At 49.9% G+C, this 24,101-nt stretch overlaps 2 protein-coding genes across 7 annotated transcripts in view; both read right to left on the reverse strand.

Annotated features, from left to right (window-relative positions):
- Positions 1 to 4,727, reverse strand: part of Cass4 (Cas scaffold protein family member 4) — a 39,942-nt gene extending 35,215 nt beyond the window's left edge. The window contains exon 1 of the mRNA XM_032902465.1: positions 4,692 to 4,727. Within this exon, the coding sequence (XP_032758356.1) occupies positions 4,692 to 4,727 (36 nt within the window). The remainder of the gene's footprint in view (positions 1 to 4,691) is intronic.
- A 7,506-nt stretch (positions 4,728 to 12,233) lies between these two features.
- Cstf1 (cleavage stimulation factor subunit 1) lies at positions 12,234 to 23,834 on the reverse strand. Of its 6 annotated transcripts, none has more exons than XM_032904719.1 (6): positions 23,679 to 23,834; positions 21,687 to 21,887; positions 18,814 to 19,091; positions 18,484 to 18,681; positions 16,619 to 17,009; positions 12,234 to 14,280 (listed from the first exon to the last, which is right to left on the reverse strand). In XM_032904719.1, exons 2-6 carry the CDS (start codon positions 21,853 to 21,855, stop codon positions 14,021 to 14,023), a joined length of 1,296 nt encoding a protein of 431 aa, XP_032760610.1. In that variant the 5' UTR covers positions 21,856 to 21,887; positions 23,679 to 23,834; the 3' UTR covers positions 12,234 to 14,020. The 6 variants fall into 6 exon arrangements, with proteins under 6 accessions (XP_032760610.1, XP_032760611.1, XP_032760613.1 ...); XM_032904720.1 differs by having other exon boundaries at positions 21,687 to 21,884; positions 23,679 to 23,823; XM_032904722.1 differs by having other exon boundaries at positions 21,687 to 21,884; positions 23,704 to 23,791.
- Between the last annotated feature and the right edge of the window lie 267 nt (positions 23,835 to 24,101).

The following is a 24,101-nucleotide window of genomic DNA, read 5'->3' on the forward strand; positions in this document are numbered from 1 at the left end:
AGATAGAGGTTCAGAGAGGCATCTAGACCTTAGGTGGAGGCTGAATGGAGGACCCATGAGATAGGTTGCAGGAGAGGAGAAGAGAGAGGAACCTCCATGGCTTTGTTTTCATACTCAGTCTTTGCTCAGAATGGAGAATGGAGGGGGCTGGATTCCTCTGAGACGGAATCCCCAACATTCAGAAGGCAGATGTTCCTAAAGGTGAATGCAGGGCCCGCCACTTTCGGTAATGTGGTAACGATGCGTTGAGCAGCCCTTTCAGAGACCAGTGAGCACACAGAGTGTCTTTCCAGATGGGGAAGGCAGGATCGCATGTAGCCCACGCTGGCTTTGAACTCCTGATCCTCTTGTCTCTCCCTCCCTACTTGACGTCACAGGTTGTGCTGTAAGCTGCCCAGACAATAAGGCAGCTTTAAAGACACCAAGAAGTCAAAATAAGAACTCATATATAATAAATCACTGATTTCCCTTCTCTTCCTCCTTCGAAATGGGCTCTCCTCTGAGACAGATGCCGGCCTCCAAGATCCTCCTGCCTCTAAATTCCCAAGTGAACAATGGCAGCTCCTTCGTCCTTTAGAACAAGTTTATCGTTTGTCCATCTGTCTGTCTATGTATCTATTGCATGTGTGTGTGCACATGCGTGGGCATGCACCCCAGCACATATGTGGAGCTCAGAGGATAACTCACGGGAGTCAGCTCTCCCCTCTTGTATTGTCCTGGGATGGAACTAGGGTCGCCAGGCTTGGTGGCAAGCACCTTCCACCCACTGAATCATTTTTAGCACTTCTTAAGCAGGGGTCAGGCAGCCAGTGGGCCAGTGAAGGAGATGACTGGCTCATGACGGGGCTGTGCACATGACTTCCCTCTGCTGTATGTGTAAATGCTGAGGTCACCAGGGTTTCCTATTGCTAATATCACACAATTTTAAGCGCCCCCCTTGTTTTAGAAAACAACCAGGCAGCCACAGTGGTTGCAAACACACAGCCATTTACCCCAGAGGACAGATTTGAACTTGGCATCTAAATGAGTAAGTGGCCTTGGGTGACAGTGAGGGGCTTTGAAGTTAAGTGCCCCAAAGAAGAGGACTACCTCCCTGTGTAGCCCTCTCAAGCAGGTTTAGGAAGCACATGAGGCCCGGGGAGATGGCTCAGTGATGAAAGGCTCCCGCTACCAAGGCTCGTGTCCTGAGTTCAATCCCTGGGACCCACATGGTGGAAGGAGAGAAGTGACTCCTGCAAGTTGTCCCTTGATTACACACATGCCAGGACATTCACCATCGTCCTCCAGACACACAAACAGAATAGATAAAATGTCATTAAAAAAAAAAAAAGAAACAACAACAACAAGTGCAATCTGATGCAGAGTGTTGACTCTATTACACTACATGCTGACCATATCACATGTGACATGGTGATTATTTTATATGTCGACTGTATTATATTACATGCTACATTACATATTACAATATAAAACATGTATTATATTACATTCTCAATAGTGACAAGCCCGGAAGTTCCCTCACTGCTCCTGCTCATTTATGTGAGAAAAGGAGGTGAAACTGAGAGTGGTGTGCATATCTTAGAGTCCACCAATGTAGAGGCAGATAGATCTCTAGGAGTTGTTGGCCAGCCTGGGCTAACTAGTAAGGCACAGGAAGGGGAGGGGAGAAATACACGTGCTTATGTGCATCTACATAGACACTCGAGAAATGGAGTAAACAGTTAGCTGGAGGCTCCTCTGGCTGAGGAGATGAAGACTAGGCCCCCCACCAGAGGCCCCCACTCAGGCACCACCTTACTGGAAAGGGCTGTCTTTTTTTTTTTTTTTTTTTTTTTTTGATGTAAAAGCATGAGGTAGCTTTATTAACGAGATCCCGGGTCTTAGCGGGATCCCGGGTCGACACGTATCTCACACAGGAGACAGAGGAATCGACCCCGAGCCTCCAAACTCGGGGGCTTATATAGGGGAGGTTAGGGGGTTTGGCGCGGTTACACACAATTGGCTAATTTCTGGCGCGGCTATAGGTGATTGGCTCATTTAAACATGGCAGTGAGATGGAAAGGGCTGTCTTACATGACCTGAGAGTATAGTTCCAAATCTGAATGGCCTAGTTGTGAGTTTAAAAAAAAAAAAAAAAAAAAAAGAACGTTTTTTTTTTTTTTTTTTTCGAGCTGGGGATCGAACCCAGGGCCTTGCGCTTCCTAGGCAAGCGCCACCACTGAGCTAAATCCCAACCCCAAAAAGAACGTATTTTAAAGAGTCTTAAAAAACAGGCACGGCGCCACAGACATTACATGGGCCCTGCAAAGTGAGAAACACCCTCTGGCTTTTTGTTTGTTTCTCGAGGCAGGGTCTATGTGGCCCAGGCTGGCCTTGAAAAGTCAGCAACAACCCCTCCCAACCCCCGCCTTCAGCTAGAGCGAGAGCTGAGAGCTGGCTCTTTGTAGACACAGTTTACTGATCCGCGTCTAAGGTGAGACCGCAGTGAGCCGGGGAGCTAGATGTTGCCTGCCTGCTCTGATTTGGCAGGACCGCTGATTGCCCCTGGGCATTGGGCGGTTTCCTCAAGTACGAGGCGAGGCTGAGTGTAACATGGGAAGGCTGCAAGTAGAACCGACACACTGAGGGACTGAGGGCTAGCGGGATGCTCATGGAGCGCCTGGTGCACACACAGTGAGTGCCGGTTAGTTACTGGGACCCGCATCAAACAGACAAGCAGGCTGCACATCGATACCCGGATGTACATACATAGATGCTTACAGATGGTACCATGACATCTAAGACACACAGAATGGGTGGTGCATAGGTAAAACCAAGTTTCAGATCTTAAAAACACGTCAGCAGTTCAGAAAAGAAAGAAAGGAAGGAAGGAAGGAAGGAAGGAAGAGAGAGAGAAAACCGACAAAGTCATGAGAGAAGAATAGGAAACGCATTATTCCAGATTAAGGAACGACAAGACCTGGCAAAGAGTACAATGTGTGACCTTGGGGTGAAGCTGGACAAACTAGACCCATGCATTGCAGCCAAAAAGGTGGAAAGGGTGCTTTTGGAGACCGTGACTATGGTCTGAAGTTCAAATGGGCTCATGAAATTGACGTAAAGGTAAAGACACAGGGCAAATGCACAGGGATGAAGTACATCCTGTTGTTGTTTTGAGTCAGGGTCTCATAAACCTGAGATGGCCATGGCTGAGAATGACCTTGAGTTTCCCATCACCTTGTCTTCAAGTGACAGGATTACAGGTCTCTGCAGGAGACAAAACCAGGGTCTTTGTGCCTGTGAGACAAGCGCTCTACCAACGAAACTACATCCCCAGCCGGGGAGGGAAGAGTGCAGGCTTGGCTATTTATTTTCAAGCAGCTCAACAGCAGTAGTGAGCAGAGCCTGCTTGGCATCCGTTTATCTACAGACAGATGCTGTATACACTGGAGAAACTGCCCGGAACTGCTGGGAACAAACACCTTTGGGTGAAAGGTTTGCTGGAGCTCGATCAACCACTCAATTTCCCCACCGCCAGTGGGGCAAGAGCTTAGCTCAGATATTTACAAGTCATCTAAACAAGCAGTCCCCACAGACCCCAGCCCTGGATCCCAAGCCCCCACACTTGTTACTATCACAATGACAAGCAACGTTTAATTCTGGCAAGCAGCCTCCCTCTTAGCAACTGTTTCAATGCTCTTTTGTCTCTAGCATTCTTTGAAAGAATAGGACTGGACAGAAAAGCATCGACTGTGAGCTTCACTTCCCTTGTGCTCTCTCCACACTCCCCACCGAGTGTGTGTGTGTGTGTGTGTGTGTGTGTGTGTGTGTGTGTGTGTCCACTTTCTTGTGTGTGTGTGTGGGTGGGTGCTGCTTGCTTGTGGGCCTGCATACCCACGGGCCAAAGGCTGACATTACAACATTCTTCTTTTTCACCCACCCACTTTATTTTTTGTGTCTGAAGCAGGAGTTGCTTGTCTTAGGGAGGCTGGCCAGAGAACTCCAGGGACCTTGCTGTCACTGGGGCCATCTCTGGGGTTACAGGTACATGCCTCCATGATTTTTTATTAGTGGGTACTGGGTACTGAATTCAGGGCCTTATGCCTGGAAAGCAAGTACTATAGTCACTGAATCAGATCTCAAGCTCTGGTACCCTTCTTGGCTTGGCAGTGCACCATGCTATATACATACTGTAGGAGCGTCTCTTGGTTCACGGCCCAGACTTGCAGAACCTTGTACCAGCGTTCCAGTCCCCAATACCAAAGGGAACATGAAGGCAGTCCAAGGGCGTCCTTGCTGGACACAGCAAGAGTAGAGCCAAGGTCTAAGCTCTCTCTGTTTAAGAGAAGTGAGTCCCCAAGCCAGTGAGACCCCCTCGAGGGCCACACTAAGCACCTTGGGGGGGAGAGAGAGAGAGAGAGAGAGAAAGAGAGAGAGAGAGAGAGAGAGAGAGAGAGAGAGAGAGAGAGAGAGAGAGAGAGAATAAGAAGTTTTCTGGATGGTGAAGACACACAGTGGGAGCTTGGGCTTTCTATCGCCTGCTGATTTCACCCCCATCATTTCCAGTCATCTTGAAGCCAACAACTGGTAAAGAGCAAAGCTTTCTCACTCCAAACTCGCCTGCCACTAGTAACTTACCCTTCGTGTTCACTAGAGACCCAAAGATAAAACCAGTTGAGTCAAACCGTTGCAAAGCCCCATCAGTCACTCACCTTGGTCGCACCCTCTCTGATGCCGGTGCCTCTCATGTCGGTGATGTGAGCAGGGTCCTCTTCGTTCTGCAGCTGATATGTCTGGTTCCGGGGCCCAATGATGCAATGTCATTGCATGCCAGCAGGCTGGTTCCCCAGAAGCTAGATTCTACCGAACTGTTTGCCAACACATGGAAACAGTTGAGAAGATTCTTTTAAGTAAAGCCAGTCAAATGAGAGGGACGGAGGAGGCGGGGCCAGAGCTTCGGGACACACCCACGCCTCCACGCCAGACGTCTCACTTCACCGGTAAGTGGAGGCTGACACTCATTTGCTGTGTGAAACCGCAAAAGAAGAAGAAGGAGGGGGGAAAAACCCACCCTTCTGCTTTACAAGGTGAAGTTCCTACTTTGAGCAGCCCAGCGAAGGATCACACCGCATGCTTGCCCTTGAAGACTATGGAACAATTCCCACCCAGCGCGCCAATGCATTTCCATGATGAAGCAAAGTGGTTGGACTTCCGCTGGGGGTCAGCGCATCTTCCTTCCTGCCCCTACCCGCTTCTGTGTGACAGCCGGGGTGACCGGAGTAAGTGCCCTGCTGAGGAAGACCGAGGCTGTGCTCTAGTGTTCCTCAGAGGACAGCAGGGGCATCTTCAGTCCTCAGTGGTGGTTATTTTACGGCAGGCGCTGCCTAGAGCACCGGATGCAGCCCCACACTTGGCTATCCTTGTGATCAAACGACCACGTGGAGCTCATGTGAGTGGAGTCCTCAGGACTTCTCAAGTTTAAAGTTTTCCCCAACTCAGACCCAATATCCAGAGAGGAGCCACCTTGCCACTGAGTGCAAAGACATGAGCTTGGGCTTCATTTCGTTTCAGCATAAGGGTCCCCTCTTCTAAGCAGCTCCCCTCAGCTCACCTAGGAGTCAATCTGTAGACCAGGCTAGCCTTGAACTCACCAAGCCCCACCTATTTTTGTCTCCCAGGTACAGGATTAAAAGTGTGCTATAGCCAGACGGTGGTGGCACTCTCCTTTGATACCAGCACTCCCAGGAGACAGAAGAGGGCTTGATCTCTGTGAGTTCAGTGATAGCCAGACTTAACAAAGCAAGGTCTGGGGCAGCTGGGGCTACATAATGAAACTCTGTCTCAAAGTAAAAAAAAAAAAAAAATTGAACAGGTGAGATGGTTCAGTGGGTGAAGCTGTTGGCTGCCAAGCTGAAAACTTGTTGGAGTTCTTGGAACTATACAGTGGGGGAAGAGGACTTCTGAAAATTGTCTTCTGACTGCCACGGGCACGCTCTCACATCTGAGCGTGCCTCCCTCCCCAGATAAATAAACATAACCACAACAAGTAAACAGATATAATGCTATCCCTATTTGAAATGATCTGTAAGGAGCCAGCGACCAGCAATCTGCAGATGACAGCAGCTAACAGGGAAGGGACAAGGACTAGACAGGACGAACAGGTTCTTTCCTAAACGGACGTAGAACTGGGCATGCTTCAGTCCCCTCATCTACAGTGCTGAGATTGGACTGCTGTGATTTTAAGGCTGTTCTTGGCCACCTCGGAGTTCCCGGCCAGTCTGGACTAGTGTGAGTCTGTGTTAAGCAAATAGAAGTAGCCGACAGGGGGTTGAGGATTTAGCTTAGCGGTAGAGCGCTTGCCTAGGGAGCACAAGGTCCTGAGTTCGGTCCCCTTGCCTAGCGAGCACAAGGCCCTGAGTTCGGTCCCCAGCTCCCGGGGAAAAAAAAAAAAAAGAAAAAAAAAAAGTAGCCGACAGCCACGTGCTTCCTGCCGAAGTCCACAGGGAAGGAGGAGTAATTTCCAGAAGGCTTTTCACGAGAAGACACATTCTGAAAAGGGTGGCGGAACAGAGGCTGTATGTGCACACTCCAGTTTAGGAAACCCCGTAGATGCAGAGAGGAGTGGTGACTCACAGGGGCCAGGGCTTCGGTGACAGTGAGAGCTCCAGCCTACTGCTCTGCACACAATGACACATCAGATAGTGTATTCTCTCTCTCACAGAAGATTCCCGGTGGCAGGTGACTCTCCTGTCAGTTACCCAGTTTTTTTTTTTTTTTTTTTTTTCTTTTTTTCGGAGCTGGGGACTGAACCCAGGGCCTTGCGCTTGCTAAGCAAGCGCTCTACCACTGAGCCAAATCCCCAGCCCCAGTTACCCAGTTTTTTAAGTGGGTGTGGTGTTTTGCTCATATGTATGTAAATGTGCAGGCCGTGTCCACAGATGCCTGAAGGAGGCGTCAGATCCTCTGGCACTGCAGTTACAGACGGTGTTGAGTGTCTTTTCCGCTGCTCTGCTGCTGAAGTGAGCCTCCTTGTGCCTGCTTCCTTCCTTCCTCCCTTATTTTTTACTTTTTTTTTTTTTTTTTGTTTGTTTTTTGAGACAGCGTTTCTGTGCGTAACAGCACTGGCTGTCCTGAAACTCACCTGGTAGACCAGGCTAGCCTCTAACTTGCAGAGATCCTCCTACCTCTGCCTCCAGAGTGCCGGACTAAAGGTGTGCACCCCGACTCCCAGCAGCCCTTACTTTATTTTGAAATAGAGTCTCAACATAGCCCAGGCTGGCTTCAATTTTCTATGTAGCTAAGGATGGCCTTGAGTGTGTGAGCCTCCTGCCTTCACCTCCCAAGTGTTCAGGTTACAGGCACCATATTCATTGTATGTGGTGCTGGGGAACAAATCCAGGGCCTGGAGCGTGGTAAGCAAGCATTCTTACCAACTGAACTGCAGCCCGAGCCCTAGGTTGATGCTCTAAATAGGGCAGAACTCGGCTAAAAAGCATTCGTTGCTCATACTAATCTCTAAAGCAAGAAAGAAGGTGGGGATCCGAGGAAAAACCAGAGAGCGAATAACATCCCTAGCAAACACATATCCATCACACTACAAAAACCCCAAGCCCACGCCAAAATGCCGTCACGTATTAGGGGAACGGGAGGAAGAGATCAGAGGTGAGTGGTCGAATGCTAGCCAAATGAAAGCACGAATGACCGAGTGACCGGGCACGCATCCTCTGTCACGTACCGGCTCCACAGAATTCACCGAAAGTTTCTTCATTAAGCCCGTTCTGCGCATGAGCCTGTAAACCACTGAGGCTTTCCTGACACTCAGAAAGCACACAGAACTCTGAAGTCATTTTAAAAACGATTTTGTATTTATATAAGTCAATGTATGGGGGGTGTGTGCTCAAAACCCATTATGGAAATATGCGTGAAATGGTTGGAGAGTAGGACTTACTTCAGTATCAGTAGTTGAGCCCTGTGCTCTCCAGAGCAATGCTGTCTGGCTCCAGAACTCTTGATTTTGCTCCTTCGCCCCCTCCGCCCCCTTTCTTTCTAACACCTGGAGAAGCTGCGAAACCAGGATGGGGAGGAGCTTGCAGATAGCCAGTGAACTCAGCCCCCAGGTCCCACTGCGGGCTTACAGTGATGGGGAAGCCAGTGGTGACCCTGCCGTGGTCATCTATCTTGGAGATCCCGGGAAGAAGGGTCTCCACGCTCTCTGCAATGCTCAGCAGGGAGGAGGATAGTGGCGGCAGGTTGCGTCCTGTTGGTTGACATGTGGCCGCCACACACTGAAAAGTTGAGCAGAGAGGAGCCCGAGACGCCAGAGCACTGGGGTTTGGTTGGGCCCAAGGGCCATCTCTACCCTTACCTGTCACCTGGGGCTGGGCTTTCAGGCTTGGCGTGCCACGCTGAAGATGTAGCTGGTCTGTGGTAAGGGCTTTACTTAGGAGGAACTGAATTCATCAGGTGAAATAGCAAGCAGGACAAAGGAGTCACCTGGAGCTTCTGTTAGGACACATCTGTATGGACGTGAGAACACTGGCTGGATGTGACAACTTTGCCAATGTGACATCAGGTGTAATGATGCTGCTGACTGCTTCTGAAAGACCCTGTCTTCCTGATATATGTGTGTATAGGATATATATACATTGTATATAGTTATATATACATACATATATAATATACAATATATATATATATATCCTATACACACACATTGATACCTATATATCTATATGAACGCATCTGAGATCTTGCTTCAGTCACTTAGGAAACGTATGAATGCTTGAGTAGATCAAGATTGGTCATGATTGTGCTTGGGCTGAGCTGATGGGTAGAGTGTGTGTCTAGTTTGTGCAAGGCCCTGGGCTTGATCCCTGGGACCACAGAAAAGACCACATGCTCTGATGACAAGTCCGCCTGGTAGATACGCCAGGCTCAGTTGCCGAGTAGACATGTTTACTTGGTGTGTGTGACACAGTCCTACGTCAACTGGAAACGCACACCAGAGTGACTTAAAAGGGAACCTTGACTGAGAAAGATCTGGTCGTAAGGCATTTTCTTTCTTGTAAAAATTTTTTTTAAAAATTATTTATTCTTGTTTCATGTGCATCGGTGTTCTACCTGTTTCTATGTCTGAGGGTGTCATATTCCCTGGAACAGACAGTTGTGAGCTGCCATGTGGGTGAAGGGAATTGAATCTGGGATTTTTGGAAGAGTATCCGGTGCTCTTAACCACTAAGCCATCTCTCCAGCTCCATCAAGCATTTTTTTCAATTAGTGATGATGAAGGAGGGCTCAGGGCATTGTGGGTGGTTCCATCCCTGGGCTGGTGGTCCTGGGTTTTATAAGGAAACAGGCTGAGCAAGCCAGGGGAAGCAAAATGGTAGGCAGCACCCCTCTGTGGCCTCTGCATCAGCTCCTGCCTCCAGGTTCCCACCCTGTATGAGTTCCAGTCCTGACTTCCTTTGGTGATGAATAGTTTCCTCCCCAAATTGCTTTTGGTCATGGTGGTTTTTTTTTTTTTTTTTTTTCCAGCAACAGAACAAACCCCAAGACTGGTGTGCGTGTGTGTGTGTGTGTGTGTGTGTGTGTGTGTGTGTGTGTGTGTGTGTGTGTGTGTAACAGCTGACCACAGGTCCCATAGTGTGCATGTGAAGGTCAGGACAACATATAAGAGCTGCTTCTCTCAGATGCCAGGCTTGGTGGCAAGAGCTCTCATCCCAGGCCCTGGCGAGCACAGCTCTGTTATACCGCTGCCTTCAGTACACACTCGAGATGCCCCTTAATGAGATCACACCTGCCCGTGATCCCAGCTCTGGAGAGGTTGAGGGTTGAGACCGTCATCTCAGCCTACAGAAAGGGGCAAGAGATGGGTGTGGTGACCTATGCCAGCTCTCAGGAGACAAAGACAGGCAAGCCTTAGAACACACACACACACACACACACACACACACACACACACACACACACACGAGAAAAGATACCTGCTAGCTGAACTTCTGCTGGTGGGACTGATACTTAGTTCATACATAGAACTCGACAACAAAACAAAGGGCCAAACCACCCAAATCAAAGAACTGGACAGATTGCTTCCCTTGCCCCCCCCCCCCCTGCCTCAAAACAACATCCTTACTGATTCTCTGGCAATTTCACATCACACACACCCCAATCACTCACTTCCCAGTCCTTCCGTGTCTGCCCCTCGACTCTAGTGACTACCCCCCCCACACACACACAAAGTAAAAATAAAAATAAGGGAAAAAGAAAAGTAAACACATAAATGTCCACTCGTGTTCTCTATTTGCTCACTGGGGCGTTCCCAGCCTCTCAGAGGCTTGCTCCTCCCCCTCCTGCAACCCAGCAGCCAGCAGTCAGCAGCCCTGGAGAGCTCCACATTATTTCTGTCACACTTTTTAAGGGTTCCCTCTTTTGTGGCTTCCTGGACAGACAGTTTCTTAGAGGATGAAACACAAGTGGCCAATAAACATGGAGACGTCCAGTTCCACCAGCCAGCCGCCGTCAGAGAAATGTGAATCGGAAGTACACCGAGATCCGATCTCGGCCCAATCAAGACGGCAGCCATCAGAGCAAATGACAACTGCTAGTGGCAGATGTGACAAAGGGAGCCCTTCTGTGCCATGGAGAGAAAAATAACTAGGCCAGCCACTGAGGACAGTGTGGCACTTCTCAAATAACTGGAAACATGGATCTCCCACATGACCCAGCTAGCACTCCAAGTATCTGCCCCAAGTCCCCTAAGTCAGTATGTCAGAGGCGCTTGTGTCTCTGTCCACGATAACTCTTTCATGGAACTCTTACTCATCCAGCAATAGAGGACGACTAAGGAAATGTGGTGTGAGCACAGGGGCATTTTTTTCCCCCAGTCATCACGACGAAGGAAGTTATGCCAATGGCAGGAAAATGGATTCATAGATAGTCACGCTGTGAATGAAGACCGCCTCAGAAAGAAACTAAAACCAAGTCAGAATTAAAGGGCTGGAGCGATGGCTCAGTTGTCGAGAGCACAGATGCTCAGTGTTGGCTCCCAGCACCAATGGCCGGTGGCTCACAACGCCCACATATGCCCATTCTAGAAGAAGCAATGCCCTCTCCTCCACGGGTAAATATATACTCCATGCATGTGTACAGCCTACGTGGGTAGTTCTAACTCTGCGGGTCTGACTTCAGTGGCTGGCACCATGGCTGCCTGTGCTCTCACGTATCCTGTTACAGAGGACAGGGTTCAGACGCCCTGTCATAGAGATCTGGGCTGGCTTCTGCAAGGCACTTGCCTGCTTCTCCTTGGGGATGGCTTTAGTTCCCCACTTGGTTCTCCCAGCATTCTGGGCAGTGTTAACCTGTATCTGCTTGAGGTACAGCTCGCACAAGGCGGCTCTTGGAGACCTTCCCCGTGTCACCACCCCCTTGTTCTTCCTGAAGTCCCAAGCCAGTGCAAGAGCATGGAGATTTCTGTACACTTGCTTTTATGGAGTTAGAGGGGCATCTCGGAGCTCAGTCTTACTTTCTGGACTTAAAACCAAAACAATTTAATCTTCTCTTTCCTCTGTTTTCTCCTTCGGGTTTGAATCACAATACCTACTCTGTGGGGCACAGTGTTAGCTCTGCTCAGAAACTGTCACCTGACACAAAATGGCAACCCTGCCGGTTCTGACACTGCTAATCCTGGTTTGTTTCTCTCTGGAATCTCTTGCTTTTTTGTTAGCTCCACTATTTAGAACTTAAAATTATATTCTGCTCACTTTTGACCTTGCAAGGGTCTCAGAATGGCTTACTTAGTCAACTTTCCCAGGTCTCCCTGAGAGCAAAGCCTCCCACCACCCCTGTTTACACCGTAGTGCTTGGAAACCAACTCCACTTGCTCAAGTGCTGGCTGGAGACTGGAGCTCTCTGAACAGCCAAGGGGCGCGCAGCACAGCCCACCCACAACAAGCGACGAGCTTCACTACCTATCAAGTCCTAGAGCTGAGACCAGACTCTCCCTGTTGGCTTTCTAAAGAAAACCAAGACGCAAGGCAGAAAACAATTCTCTTGAATTGATCCAAAGAAAGGGATCAGTCTGGTCAGGTCCTTTCTGCTCAGAGTGGGAGAGTACAGCCTGTGGGAACTCCGCTTCAATTTCTAGACTACGCCCCCAGCTGTGAACGCCCCATCCACAGCCACAGCTTATGAACCGCCGCCGTTCAAGCATAGGAAGGCTCATGGCAACCTCCAAAGACAAAAACTACCTTTACATCGCTGTGATATAAAAAATTTATTTTAGAAATCACATCTTTAAAAAACAACATAGAAGGTTATCCTGACCAGATATAAATTCTTCATTCAATGCCAGGGTGTTATGTGGTACAATTAGCGGGATGTTCTGTGAGGAGAATGAGTCTGTGTGATACTCTCGACATGTACACCAGCTCAACCGTTAATGCGGCTTTTAAAAGGAAGGAGAGAGGAAGGCAGCGAGGGAAGAGGAAACCGTTTTGGAAACAGAAGAGCATCTCCGTCCTGCACCTGTCAGCCCTGAAACTACCGGCCCTTGAGACCAGCCCAGCAGAGACTGCACGAAGTGGCATTATTTTAATTCACAAGTGACTGCAGCACCCTGGCATCTTGTGCTGGGAGTGTGGGTGGGAACAGAGGTGACAAGTCTGCTCTGTAGTGTCATAGCCAGAGAGCAACAGGGACTCTAGAGGAAGAAGAGCAAAGCTTGCCTAGACAGAATGGGTTGTCCTTGTCCCTGTCCATCAGCTTTCTTATAACCTATGGGTAGCCAGGATCAAATACCTGAAAGTCAGAATGCAAAATAAAAGTGTCAGTTAACACTTATTGCGGACAGAAATACAGCTCTTTATGCCTACAACCATAAACCCAGTGGTGAGGCTGGAACAGACCTTTTATGCCAAAGTTCTCACAACTCGGGAATGACTTACTGGGGTCTGGTCACTGCTTAATTGGTGACCTCACACCATTTCCAGGTACTTCTGCCCAGCTCCTGATTCCTCTTCAGGAGAAACAGGAAGCAGACTTTGTTAGTAAGTGGGTCATGCAGGGCTGGGCCGCCTACATGGGACTTAACACAGAGAGAATACTGCCAGCTTCCCAAACACTTCAAGAGAGAAAAATGTACCAGATGTGGGTGCTGCAGCAACCTTCCAAGAGTGAGGCCCCTGCACCCTCCTGCACCCTTGGCTGGGGACAGTGGGCTCTGGTGGCTTGAACTGAGTAGATCGGATCATTCCCTCCTCTTCCTGAGACAAGGCTTCACTGTGTAGCCCTGGCTGCCCTGGAGCTCACTATTTAGACCAGGCTAGGATCTCACAGAGAACCACCTGCCTCTGCCTCTCAAGAGCTGGGATTAAGGTGTGAAAAGGGGGCTAATGTAGCCCAGGCTGGCTCCTGCTCCACAGGGCTTGCAGGCCAGTTCTGGATCCTACCAGCAAGTACAGCTGGTACCCAGAGGATGCTGCAGGATGGAAGACGGGAGGCCAGGAGCCTTCGTTTGATTTGACGGGAAGGAGGAGGAACAGTGAGGTTGTGCATCTGAGCTTTATTACCAGGATGATGATGTCACCTCAGGAAGGGACTGGGATCCCTGCAAGGTGGTTCCACATGGGACCCAGGTCCTCAGAGATGTGGCCCTCCTCATGTGCCAAAATGCATCTGGAAAGAAAATACAGAAGGGGAGGGACAGCATAGGAGGAGACAAGTGTGACCCGAGGCCCAGGAAGTACTTCCATATTCTGTCCTTCTCCAGGCACGAGAGGTGAAGGCCGTGCCAAGCCCTGCACTCACTAAGCTGGTGAAGACCACACCAAAATCACTGTGACAGGACAGCTGCACAGATCTGTTTCCGACTTTTCCCACCACGATTCTACACCAAGGTAAAAAAGAGCTTCCACCACAAATCCAAGGCGGGAGCTGGGCGGCCACACACCCGCCACAGATGGTGCAAGTTGCTCACTTCCGCAGCCGGTGGCAGGACAGGGAGGAGGGCAGAGTCCTGAGACAAGAACCCCAGAGCGGGGCCAGTTCAGTCAGTGGTGGACCTCCGGTACCAGAACCGAGCTCGGAAGTCGTCGCTGCACGTCATGAAGCCAGGGTTGGTCGGGGAGTGCACTATGCAGCGCACAATGTTGTTGTGGCCCAGGGACAGCAGGTTCCTGCGCTCAGCTGTCCTAGAGTCCCAGCAGCACAGGCTGATGGTCCTTTCGTCCGGCAGCAAAATATAGTCCTCAGTGTGGTTGAACACAGCCTGTGTCCGGTGCACTTGCCGTCCACTCAGCCCTGCGCCTGTCACATAAACCAGCATGTTAGTTAGCCTGTGGATGAAGGGGCAGCCCACGCCCTCACAGTGCTCTAGCGCCATGCCCACAGTCTCCTCCAGGCCCAGCACCCTAGGCCTGTTCACTCTGGTGCAGACCAACACCGACCTGTGACACACCACTTCTCTCCGACAGAGGTCAACCCCACAGTGCTTGGCCCTGTCTGCCATCACTAGTGATTCTCTTGCTGTGGGCACACAGCTGTAGCCACTGAACAACGCTGTGTGAAATCCTTGGTACACATAGCTATCTCCTCAGGATACACGCCTAACATTCAGACTTACTGGGATAAACCGCATGAACACACACCTTTCAAAAGGAAGGCTTATCATTTCATGACTGTGAACAGACATTTCATGTTTAAAGCAATGCATAAAAGATTAAGACAGGGCTGGAGAGATGGCTCAGTGGTTAAGAGCACTGACTGCTCTTCCAGAGGTCTTGAGTTCAATTCCCAGCAACCACGACCATCTGCAGTGGGATCCAATGCCCTCTTCTGGTGTGTCTGAAGACAGCTGCAGTGTACTCATGTACATTACATAACAGTCAGTCAGTCAGTCAGTCAGTCAGTCAGTCAATCTTAAAAGAAAAAAAAAAGAAAAGACTAGGACAGCTAGGGCATCCCCTGACTTACTGAGGCTGCACTCTGGTAGACGGCCTCCCAAATACCCACGCACTGCACACGCACACGCACTTCCAATTGCAGAAACCAGAAATCACACGCTATTTTCACTGGGAGCAAGCGTGTTGTAGAGTAAGAGGAACATGACGACAGAGGAAAGACACATCCTTCATAGTTAGCGAGGTGTGCACTCCTAAGGAGCTGTGGCCTTGGGTAGATGGTCCTCTCTCAGCTCTCTAGTGTCTACCCTTTAGGGTGCTGAGGATTAAAACATACGACAAATGAGTGGTTCTCTGCAAAGGCTGCATGTGGCCACGGGTGCAGGGCAGAGCGCTCCATGCCCTGTGGTACTCTGGTTTCTGCAGTTGCGTGTATATTCCTGTTTCAGTGACTCTCAGTGATGCCGACAGATACCATTCTGTGTGCATGTACAGGTACTTACCTTTCTAAGACTGTGACAAAACACATATATTTAAACATTTGACATGACAATTACCTTTCCGAAATATTTACCAAATGACACATCAGTAAAAAGGCTGACTTTTTCAAACTTTCTCCAATAAAACAGTCCCTCGAGTTGTAGAGTTTGATGAGCCAAGAAACACACTGCCAATTCTATTTCCAGAGTTTACAGAGCTCAAGGCCAGTCATTTGATAACTGTCCCCTTTAATTTCTCTTGCAAAATACCGCAAATTTTGACTTTTTCCCACTGTAAAACTGGGCTCATCTCTTTCACCGACGGCCCCCATCTACAGACTCTGACCATTGCCCTGTGCACCATGACCTTGGCGCATCCAACGTCTTCTTCGGTTCCCTCCTCTGTCGCCATTGCAAGGACACTCTGCTTTCTAAGTGTATCTTAAAACCAGAAGGGAAACCCTCACACCCTGACTGTCAGGGAGCTGACTTAGGAATTAGGAAATAAGGGATGTGTCTGTATGTTCCTTTGGAAAACAAAAGCAAAATTACAACGCCCTCCTCAAATAAGCAGCCTACGCTCCTAGCATCCTCACTCTTGAGCATGTCTGTCTGGGCGCGCTGTCCCCTGGGAAGCAAGGGTGTCACTTGTAAACTAAAAGCTGGCATTCGCTCTGAACACTTCTGCAGGCAAGCAGAAGTTGGTTCTAAGAGGTTTTCCAAAATGACATCATGTAAAATAACAGAAGTGGCCCTTAGGCAAGCAGCCTGTGCCACACAGAGGAACTGTGCTGCACCCTAGTGGCCTGGATGTCACCAGCTCTTCCATGTCCCTCTCCAGGACGCTAACTCAGCTCCTTAGACACTGGTGTCTTCTGTAAGCTCTGAGTCAGCCACAAACACCTTTCAGGAGGAAGGCAGGGGAGATACCACGGGTTTTCTATCCAACCCCACTCTCAGCTGCTATGGAACAGATTAAGCTCAGCAGGAGACAGCACTCACTGTACCCAGACCTGAACGCAGGGCTGCACATGGCCAACTCAAACAATCACCATAAAAAGCTGGGGCACAATCCCTACAACCTAAAAACTAGCAGGAACTAGAACTAGTGGGGAACTGAGCTTGTCTTCTCGTCTGAGGGTCTACTTCACATATGGACACTGGCCTCGGGGTGGGCCAAAGCCATTCCCAAACCCCTTTCCTCCAGTGCATCTCAGTCCTCGACAGTGTGATTCCCGAGAAACCCACCATCACCTTCTCACGCACCTGTGTACCTCACCAGTGTCCGTCCCGTGGATATTTCCCAGAGTTTAGCTACAGAGTCTTTTCCACTTGAGAGGATGTACTTGGAATTCTTGGAGAAAATGGCAGAACAGACTTCTGCCCCGTCGTGAGCTTTCTCAAAGGTTGTGATGCAGCGATTGGAGACGCCATCCCACAGCTTGATGCAGCCGTCCTTGCTGCCAGTGACGTACATGTTGGCACTAGGATTATAGTTGACAGAGCAGATGGCGTCGGTGTGCTGGTCTTGGGGATTGCAGGAGACGAAACACTGGAAGGTGTTGATGTCATAAAGGCGAAGCGTGGGATGCTGGGTTCCGACGAGGATGAAGTCTCCAGAAGGATGGAAAGAGATGGAGCGCAGCATCTCAGCTTCCTGCGGACAGAGGCACGGGTCAGGCACCTGCACGACTGAGCTGCAGGGGGCAGAGGGACAAACGCACTGGGATGCAGCAAACCGGTTCTTTCTGGAACTAGTTACTGATCACATATTCCTAAAACCAGGCAGGAACTTCACTTGCAAATGAACACGGGGTGAAATCAGATGCCCCTTGCAAATGCACTAAGGCAGCTGCGCTCACACAGCCACAGAAGATGAACAAAAGCTCCCGTAATCTGCTCTAGGGACTTCTAAGGAAAACCCAGAGGATGAGGGTCAGAAGCTGCTTCTGAACCATGAGTATTTCTGCAACAGACTAGGCAGGGGACACATGCTGCTTTCCTCAGATGACCAACACCCCAACCTGGTCCTTTTGTAGGCTGATCACACTGTGAACCCCGAGATTGTGCTCTTTACTGGGAAAACCTGTTTCCAGCTGTTTCCAGCTCACCTTTAGCGCCTGCAATCCCTCTGGCTGGAATACACACAGACCCTTAGCACACACCTCTAATTCCACACAAGGAAGGTAAAGTTCGTTTGTAGAAGGAAGCAGCCATGTTTGAAAGTGCTGTCTAATTGAGTGGCAGGCAAAGTGCTGAATGAGAGAAGGATCTGACAGAATGTATCAGAGATAGGAGATGCCCAATGTTCATGGGAAGAGAAAAGGGAAGCTACTTGGGGGCAGTGCACAGAGAGGAGGCAGTTTTACGGGGAGAACTGTATTAGAGAGACAGGGTGAAGAGAGAACAAACTAGACACAGGTGAAGCCAGAGCACAAGAAGGAGCCAGAAAATTAGAACAGATTGCCAAAGTTAGTTAGTATGAACCAAGCAGCGCAGTTCAGGAGCAATCGAGAGAAGCCAGGTTGAGTCAGTCAGCATGGAGAGGCGCTGAGCCAGAACGGCTGAGCTGAACCAGCCAGCCAGAGGGAGAGCTTATGTGGCCGTATGTACCAGAGGCTCGGCATTCTGGGCCTGGATTAGGCTGTATGGAGGCTAGAAGCTTCCAGGACCAGGCCTAGGTTACTTTTACTGAGCACTTCGGTGACTGTAAGGCACTTTTAGGGAAGGCAGGGTTTTCTTTTGTCTCCCTTTCCACCACTACCCCTCACCCCCTTTTTGGTTGTTTTTTCCCAGTCCTGAGGCTTGATCCCAGTGTTGTAAAAGTGACCCATCCTCAAACCCCCTTTGAGCCAGGGTCTCTCTCTATGGCTCAAGCTGGCAAGGAACTGACTATGCAGCAGGTTGGCCTTGAACTTGTGACAGTCCTGAGTGTTGGGATTACAGTGTGATCCACCATACCCAGCTCACCTGCAGTCTTGCATAGGCAAAGGACAGCCAGTGACCCCTACACCAATGGCATCTAAGTGTCACATAGGGCTAATCACTGAGACCACTTGGAAAAAATATCTGAACCTAAGAAAACAGCCATAAAATACTGTATCTAAAACGTGCTCCCCGGTATGTCTAACCTGAATGTATTTAAAGGCTCTTTTTGCAGAGGGTTTGGAATAATCAAACAATTTTAGAGTATAATCCCTTGAGCCGGAGGCCAGGATCTGTTCTGTTGGGTGAAAAGCAAGACACGTGACTTCATCCACATGGTCGTAAAGAGTTCGGATCACTGGGTGGTTCTCCATGTTCTGTTGTGCAGTCTCATTCATCATGACCTGGACCAACAAGAAAAGGAACGACAGATGCTCAAGGCACAGAGGCACTCAGTCTAAGCCCATACCCACAGGCAAACCCGAGCTGGTGACCACAGCCGTGCTGTCTGGAGCAGCGGTGGGTGGGAACAGTACCTCGATGGGCATGGCGCTCTTGGCCAGCATCCTCTCTGTGTCCAGTATCTTGATGGAAGCATCCGCAGACCCTGTGGCTATCAACTGCCCATCTCTGCTGTAGGTGGCCACTCGGCATGGGCCTTTGTGAGAGGTGACATAACAGGTTTCATACTCCGAAGCCTCGGGAGACATTGTTTGGACGTCTGCATCAAACTCCAGGTCAATCCCTGTGCCAGGGGCAACCGTGTCAGAGCGACCAATGGCATACTGAACTGCAGTGTCATCGTTCTCCATCCCTAAGGAATCGAGATGAAGAGAATGAGAAAACCTGCTAAATGCAACGATCTGCTCTGGAGCGGAAGTGAAACGACGTCCAGCAACCTCCAAATGACCACCAAGTGCTGGATGGATCGTGAGCCCTGTCCGTGTGTGAGTTGGGAGAGGGGATTTACACTTCCACAGCCATTCAATGTTTAACACGACAACAAAATGCAGTGAAAACAACGGCGAGGCGGTCAATGCAAACGGCACTTGGCTTATTTTGTGGTGTTGAGTACAACCCCAGGCCTCACACCTGCCAGGCAGGTAGCCTTTCACTGAGAGCTACTCCTCCAGCCCTGACTTCTCATCCTTGGGGCTCTGACCAGTCAGTAGCAGCTTTGGCGGGCGTTGCTATACTGCTCACATGAGTGAAATATTTCTAAAGAATGCCATGCTTAATTGAAGTATAATGACGTTCACGAACAGTACGTTTGTTGGTGTTATGACAGAAGCTCATGATGCCAGAATTTAGGAGTCTGAGGTAGGAGGATTTTTGAGTTTAAGACCCACCTCACTTACATACTGAGTTCAAAGGAGGGGAGACATGAAATCCTACTGCAATCAAAAAGCCGGTATGATGGTGCCCCCCTTTAATCCCAACACTCACGGGAGGCAGAGGCAGGCTGAGCAGAGGCCAGCCTGGTCTACATAATTTCAGTTCCAGGCCACCCAGGGCTACATAGTGAAACCTTGTCTTCAAAACAAAACAAAGAGGCTGGAAAGATGGCTCCATGGTTCAGAGTACTTGTCCCTTGGTTCAGTTCCAATCATCCACATGGTGACTCACAACCGTCCATCCATACCAGTCCTAGGAGACCTTTTCTAGCCTTGGTGGGCACCAGTCACTCATATGGTATATGCACATACATGTAGACAAAACACACACACACATAAAATAAAAAATAACCCCCCCAAAACCCAACCAGAGGCTGGAGAGGGGCCCGGCAGTTAAGAGCACTGGCTGCTCCTCCAGAGGAGCCAGCTCAGTTCTCGGCATCCACATGGCAGCTCACAAACTGTGTGCCCTTCTTGTTCCTGGGATGTGCTGGCCTCCACCTTCTGCGCAGCCACTACAGCACACGTCGGGAAAATCCCAAACACACGACTAACAAAACAGAGTAATGAATAAAAGCCATCCCTCATAACAAACAAGAACGGGCTGGATTCACACATAGCCTCACTCGTCACGTAAGCAAGAACGGTGACTGGGACAGGAGAAATCAAAACACGCAAAGAACTTCTGTGGCCTCAGACCATGCGTAAATTCTTGCTTTTCAAAACAAAAGCAGGCTTCAACTGTAACTTGGGTCTTGCTTGGTTGTTTAAAAATTTAAAATAAAAGCCATCAGGACGAGTCTTCAACATTATATTGCTTTAACATCATATATTAAAAAAAACGGTCACTTATTTATTTTATGTATATGTGTGCTCTATCTGCATATATCCTGTGTGTTAGACCAGGGCATCGGATCCCATTACAGATGGTTGTGAGCCACCATGTGGTTGCTGGGAATTGAACTCAGGACCTCTGGAAGAGCAGTCAGTGCTCTTAACCGCTGAGCCATCTCTCCAGCCCAACGCTTACACTTTTAAGACTGTCTAGGATTAAAGTCTTAAAGCACCTCTCACTATGCGCATGTGTCCTGACCTAGAACTGTGTGCGTGTGCTGGTGATCCCTTGCTGAGAGCAGGGAGCAGACTGGAACAATCTGAAACAAAACAGACTTCCCATAACTGCTGGGAGTAATGTGTGGATGCAAGGAGCGGGGGCGTAAGGTAGGTATCGGTAGTGGGGTTGGCCTGTGCTGCTTACATTATGTTGATTTGGGTCCCCAAAACTGCTTACAGGAGTGTCCAATTGTAAGACACTAAGATGCTGGCAGCCAATGGCTGGGCAGGACAGAGTTGGGACTTTTAGGATTCCGGACTGAGGGAAGAAAGAGAAGGTGGGGGATGGGGAGGCAGAGACAGCCAAGGTAGAATACAGAATTTAGTAAGGTTAGGGAGTGGCCCAGCAGCTGCGCTGCTTAAGGCGTGTGTGTGCGTGTGCATGTGTGTGAGAATCTTTGGGGCAGGTAGCAGGAAGTTGGAGCCCCAGGATGCTTTGCTCATTATTTCGCCAGGTATCAGAGGCTAACACGCGATCCTGAGATCAACAGACATTCTATTCTGGTCTGGTCTAGCTGGGGAGTACAGAGCAGGAAGGTGAAGAATGTGTGGCACTAAGTCAAAGAACAAGGCAAGCTTCCGACACTGTCTGTTAAGAAAGGAATGGTGCACTGTGGCAGAGTGACCAAGCAAAGGAGCATGGGGGTGGCAGGATAACTAGAGGGGTGAGGGGCCAGTGTGCCAAGAGTCCTGAACTGGGGCCCGAGGGGAGTGCCCAGCATGTGGGTACGACTGCCCGAGAAGCAGCTTATCCCCTGACTTCACTCGCCCTTTCAGTACCCACCACTGTCTTCCGCACACATTGGCACTGACAGCACACAGGAGTAACCGCAGAAACTGCCCTGGACCAGTGCGCAAGCAAAACGTCGCGCTGAGGTCTGGGTGAACACACCAGGCTTTACCTAGCTTGATGAGGTGCAGGAGCTGCTCCGAGGGTGCACACACCGACTGCGGCTTGATCTCGTTGATGAGGCCATTGGCGATGCTAATGTATCCGTCATAGAGCAGCTGGCTGATGATCAGCTTGTAGAGCTGCTGGCGGTCCTTCAGGCCCACTTTGGTTCTGTACATTCTGCACAAGAGGATGACAGTTCCCCTGACTGCTGCAAGGGAAAACGGCACTGGTGAAAGGCAGAGGCACGCCTCCTAGGCCTAAGCACACACCTCAGTCTGCTTGTTTCTCTCAGTTCAGGTTCCTCAGCTGTTACCCAAGTCACTGGAGGTTAATCAAACTTTTCAAATAGTGTCACTGATGGATCCGCTAGAATCCCCGACCATTTGTCCTTCGCTGCTAACTACCCACCTGCAACTTTTATTCTGCTGCTACCCCTGACTCTTCTGTGAGCAGCGGCACCCACAACAGGCTGATAGCTATGTTTTGTCGGATGCCTGGACCACTTCACACCAGCCGGAACGTAAATCTAGGCAACCGAGCTTATTATTATAATCATGCAACATGATGAGGCAGTACACGAACACACAAACACATCATAAAGAAACAAAGGATGATCACAAAATGAAAAATAAGCCAAGTTTGACACTTTGGGAAGATCCTAAGGTAAAACTGCTTAAATGTGTCAAATGCCTGCCCACCCACGTCTTTAGCCCCAGCACTTGGGACGAAGAGACAAGCAGATCCCTGTGATTTTGAGACCAACCTGGTCTACATAGGTAGTCACAGGCCAGCCAGGACTACATAGTGAGACCCTATCACACACATAGACACACAGACACACAGACACACACACACAAATGACTACCATAGAAACAAATAAGAAATGCAAAAATCTGAACATTGTGCTCTTAAGTTTTATTTGGGAGGATCTAGGCTCACCAGTCCATGAAAATTAAACAGAACTGAAGATGATGGTTTCTTAATCAACCCGGGTAGATAATTTGATAAGTATATGTGTGGTTAGATGCTTGAATATAGATGTCTGGGGACATCAAGCAAGAAGGTAGCCTAGAGATACAGCCAAGAGTTAAGTGTTTGCTGACAGATACCCTAGGTTAAATTTAAAATAAGAAGACTAGCAAGGCCACCCAGCATCGTGCTGACCAGAGTCCTTAACAATAACGCCAGGCAGTTCCTACCGCCAGATACGATGTCAAGCACCTAATTAGCATTCGACCGCGAAACGAAGCTATTCAATATATTCGTGCACATTAGAAATAAGTGTATACAAATCTAGCCTTGCATAAGGCATTGGGATACAACAGAGGGTGAAATGAGTTCGAAGAATCTAGGGCACCCGTTCAAGCTAAAGTCAGTCCCCAAAAGTTGAGGGGGTACCAGCACACTCCGGAGCCCAGAACTTTTATCACCACATTTAAGGAAAACGGGGTGGGGAGGATGTTGAGCCTTTACTTAACTCCCCACTGAACTTCCAATGGGGCATAGATCTATTTATATCCTTCGCGGACTGGACACCGAGGCACGAGACAGGAGGAGCCTGACCCCGGGAAGCTAACACCCGGGAATGTAGGAGGCCCAGGGAGAAGCCGCGCGACCACTCCTGCTCAGGGCGCAAGGCAGGGACCCACCGGGACCGAGGCCCTTTGAGACCCGGGGTGCAGGCCAGGCCGGGCAACTCTAGGACACGGACATGGGGCGAACGGCCTCTCGCTATCCTCTCCGCTAGCCCCGGTCCTTCACGTGATCCACTACAGACCCTAGCCAACCGCACTATCCCGTCCCCTTACGACCCCTCGACCCCGTACCCGCTTATCAGGGTCTCGGTCTCCCGCTCTCTTCTAGAAAAATGGAGGCGCGAATCGTGCCCGATCGATCGCTCTGAGTGCACACTCAGTGCGCACGTGCAAAGGGCATGCAGCCGAGCGCCGAGCAAGCCCCCGCTCACTCGCAAGCCTGCCCTTCTCGCCATCTTACTCACTGGCACGTTCGAGACGCTCATTCACCTTCTCCGAGCTGATCACCTCCGCGACAGCCTTGAATCCAAAGGACTGTGAGTGACCGGCAAACGCCCGATCCTTGGAGAGCACGGCGGGCGATAGAACGGCCGTAGATCGGACAGGCCGTTGGTGCACCACTTCCGGGCTCCGACAGCTCAGTGCGCCTGCGCCCAGCTACGGCAAGGAACGAGCTTCCCGTAGTCGCGTTCAGGGTGAGCCAATCACAGAACGGCGTCGCTCCGGCTGTAGCCAATCAGCTCTCGGAGGAGAGGGTTTAACTCCTATTTTAAAAGGAGAACCTTTGAATTGTAACGGCTGAGCTACCGGGATCGCTTGGAGACTTCGGTCGGAAGCAGGTTCTTGCCTGTGAGTAGGAAGGGGACCCGGTTGGTGAGGACGAGCTT

Source organism: Rattus rattus, chromosome 5, assembly GCF_011064425.1.
Source record: "Rattus rattus isolate New Zealand chromosome 5, Rrattus_CSIRO_v1, whole genome shotgun sequence".
NCBI classification, from domain to species: Eukaryota; Metazoa; Chordata; class Mammalia; order Rodentia; family Muridae; genus Rattus; species Rattus rattus.

Excerpts from the sequence above, each read along its gene's own strand:
- Cstf1 (XM_032904719.1), bottom strand. The coding sequence starts at position 21,855 with ATGTACAGAACCAAAGTGGGCCTGAAGGACCGCCAGCAGCTCTACAAG. Across the intron at positions 19,092-21,686 it reads CCTGCACCTCATCAAGCTAG|GGATGGAGAACGATGACACT; the intron begins GTAAAGCCTGGT and ends TCGATTCCTTAG. Across the intron at positions 18,682-18,813 it reads AGAGCGCCATGCCCATCGAG|GTCATGATGAATGAGACTGC; the intron begins GTACTGTTCCCA and ends TTGTTGGTCCAG.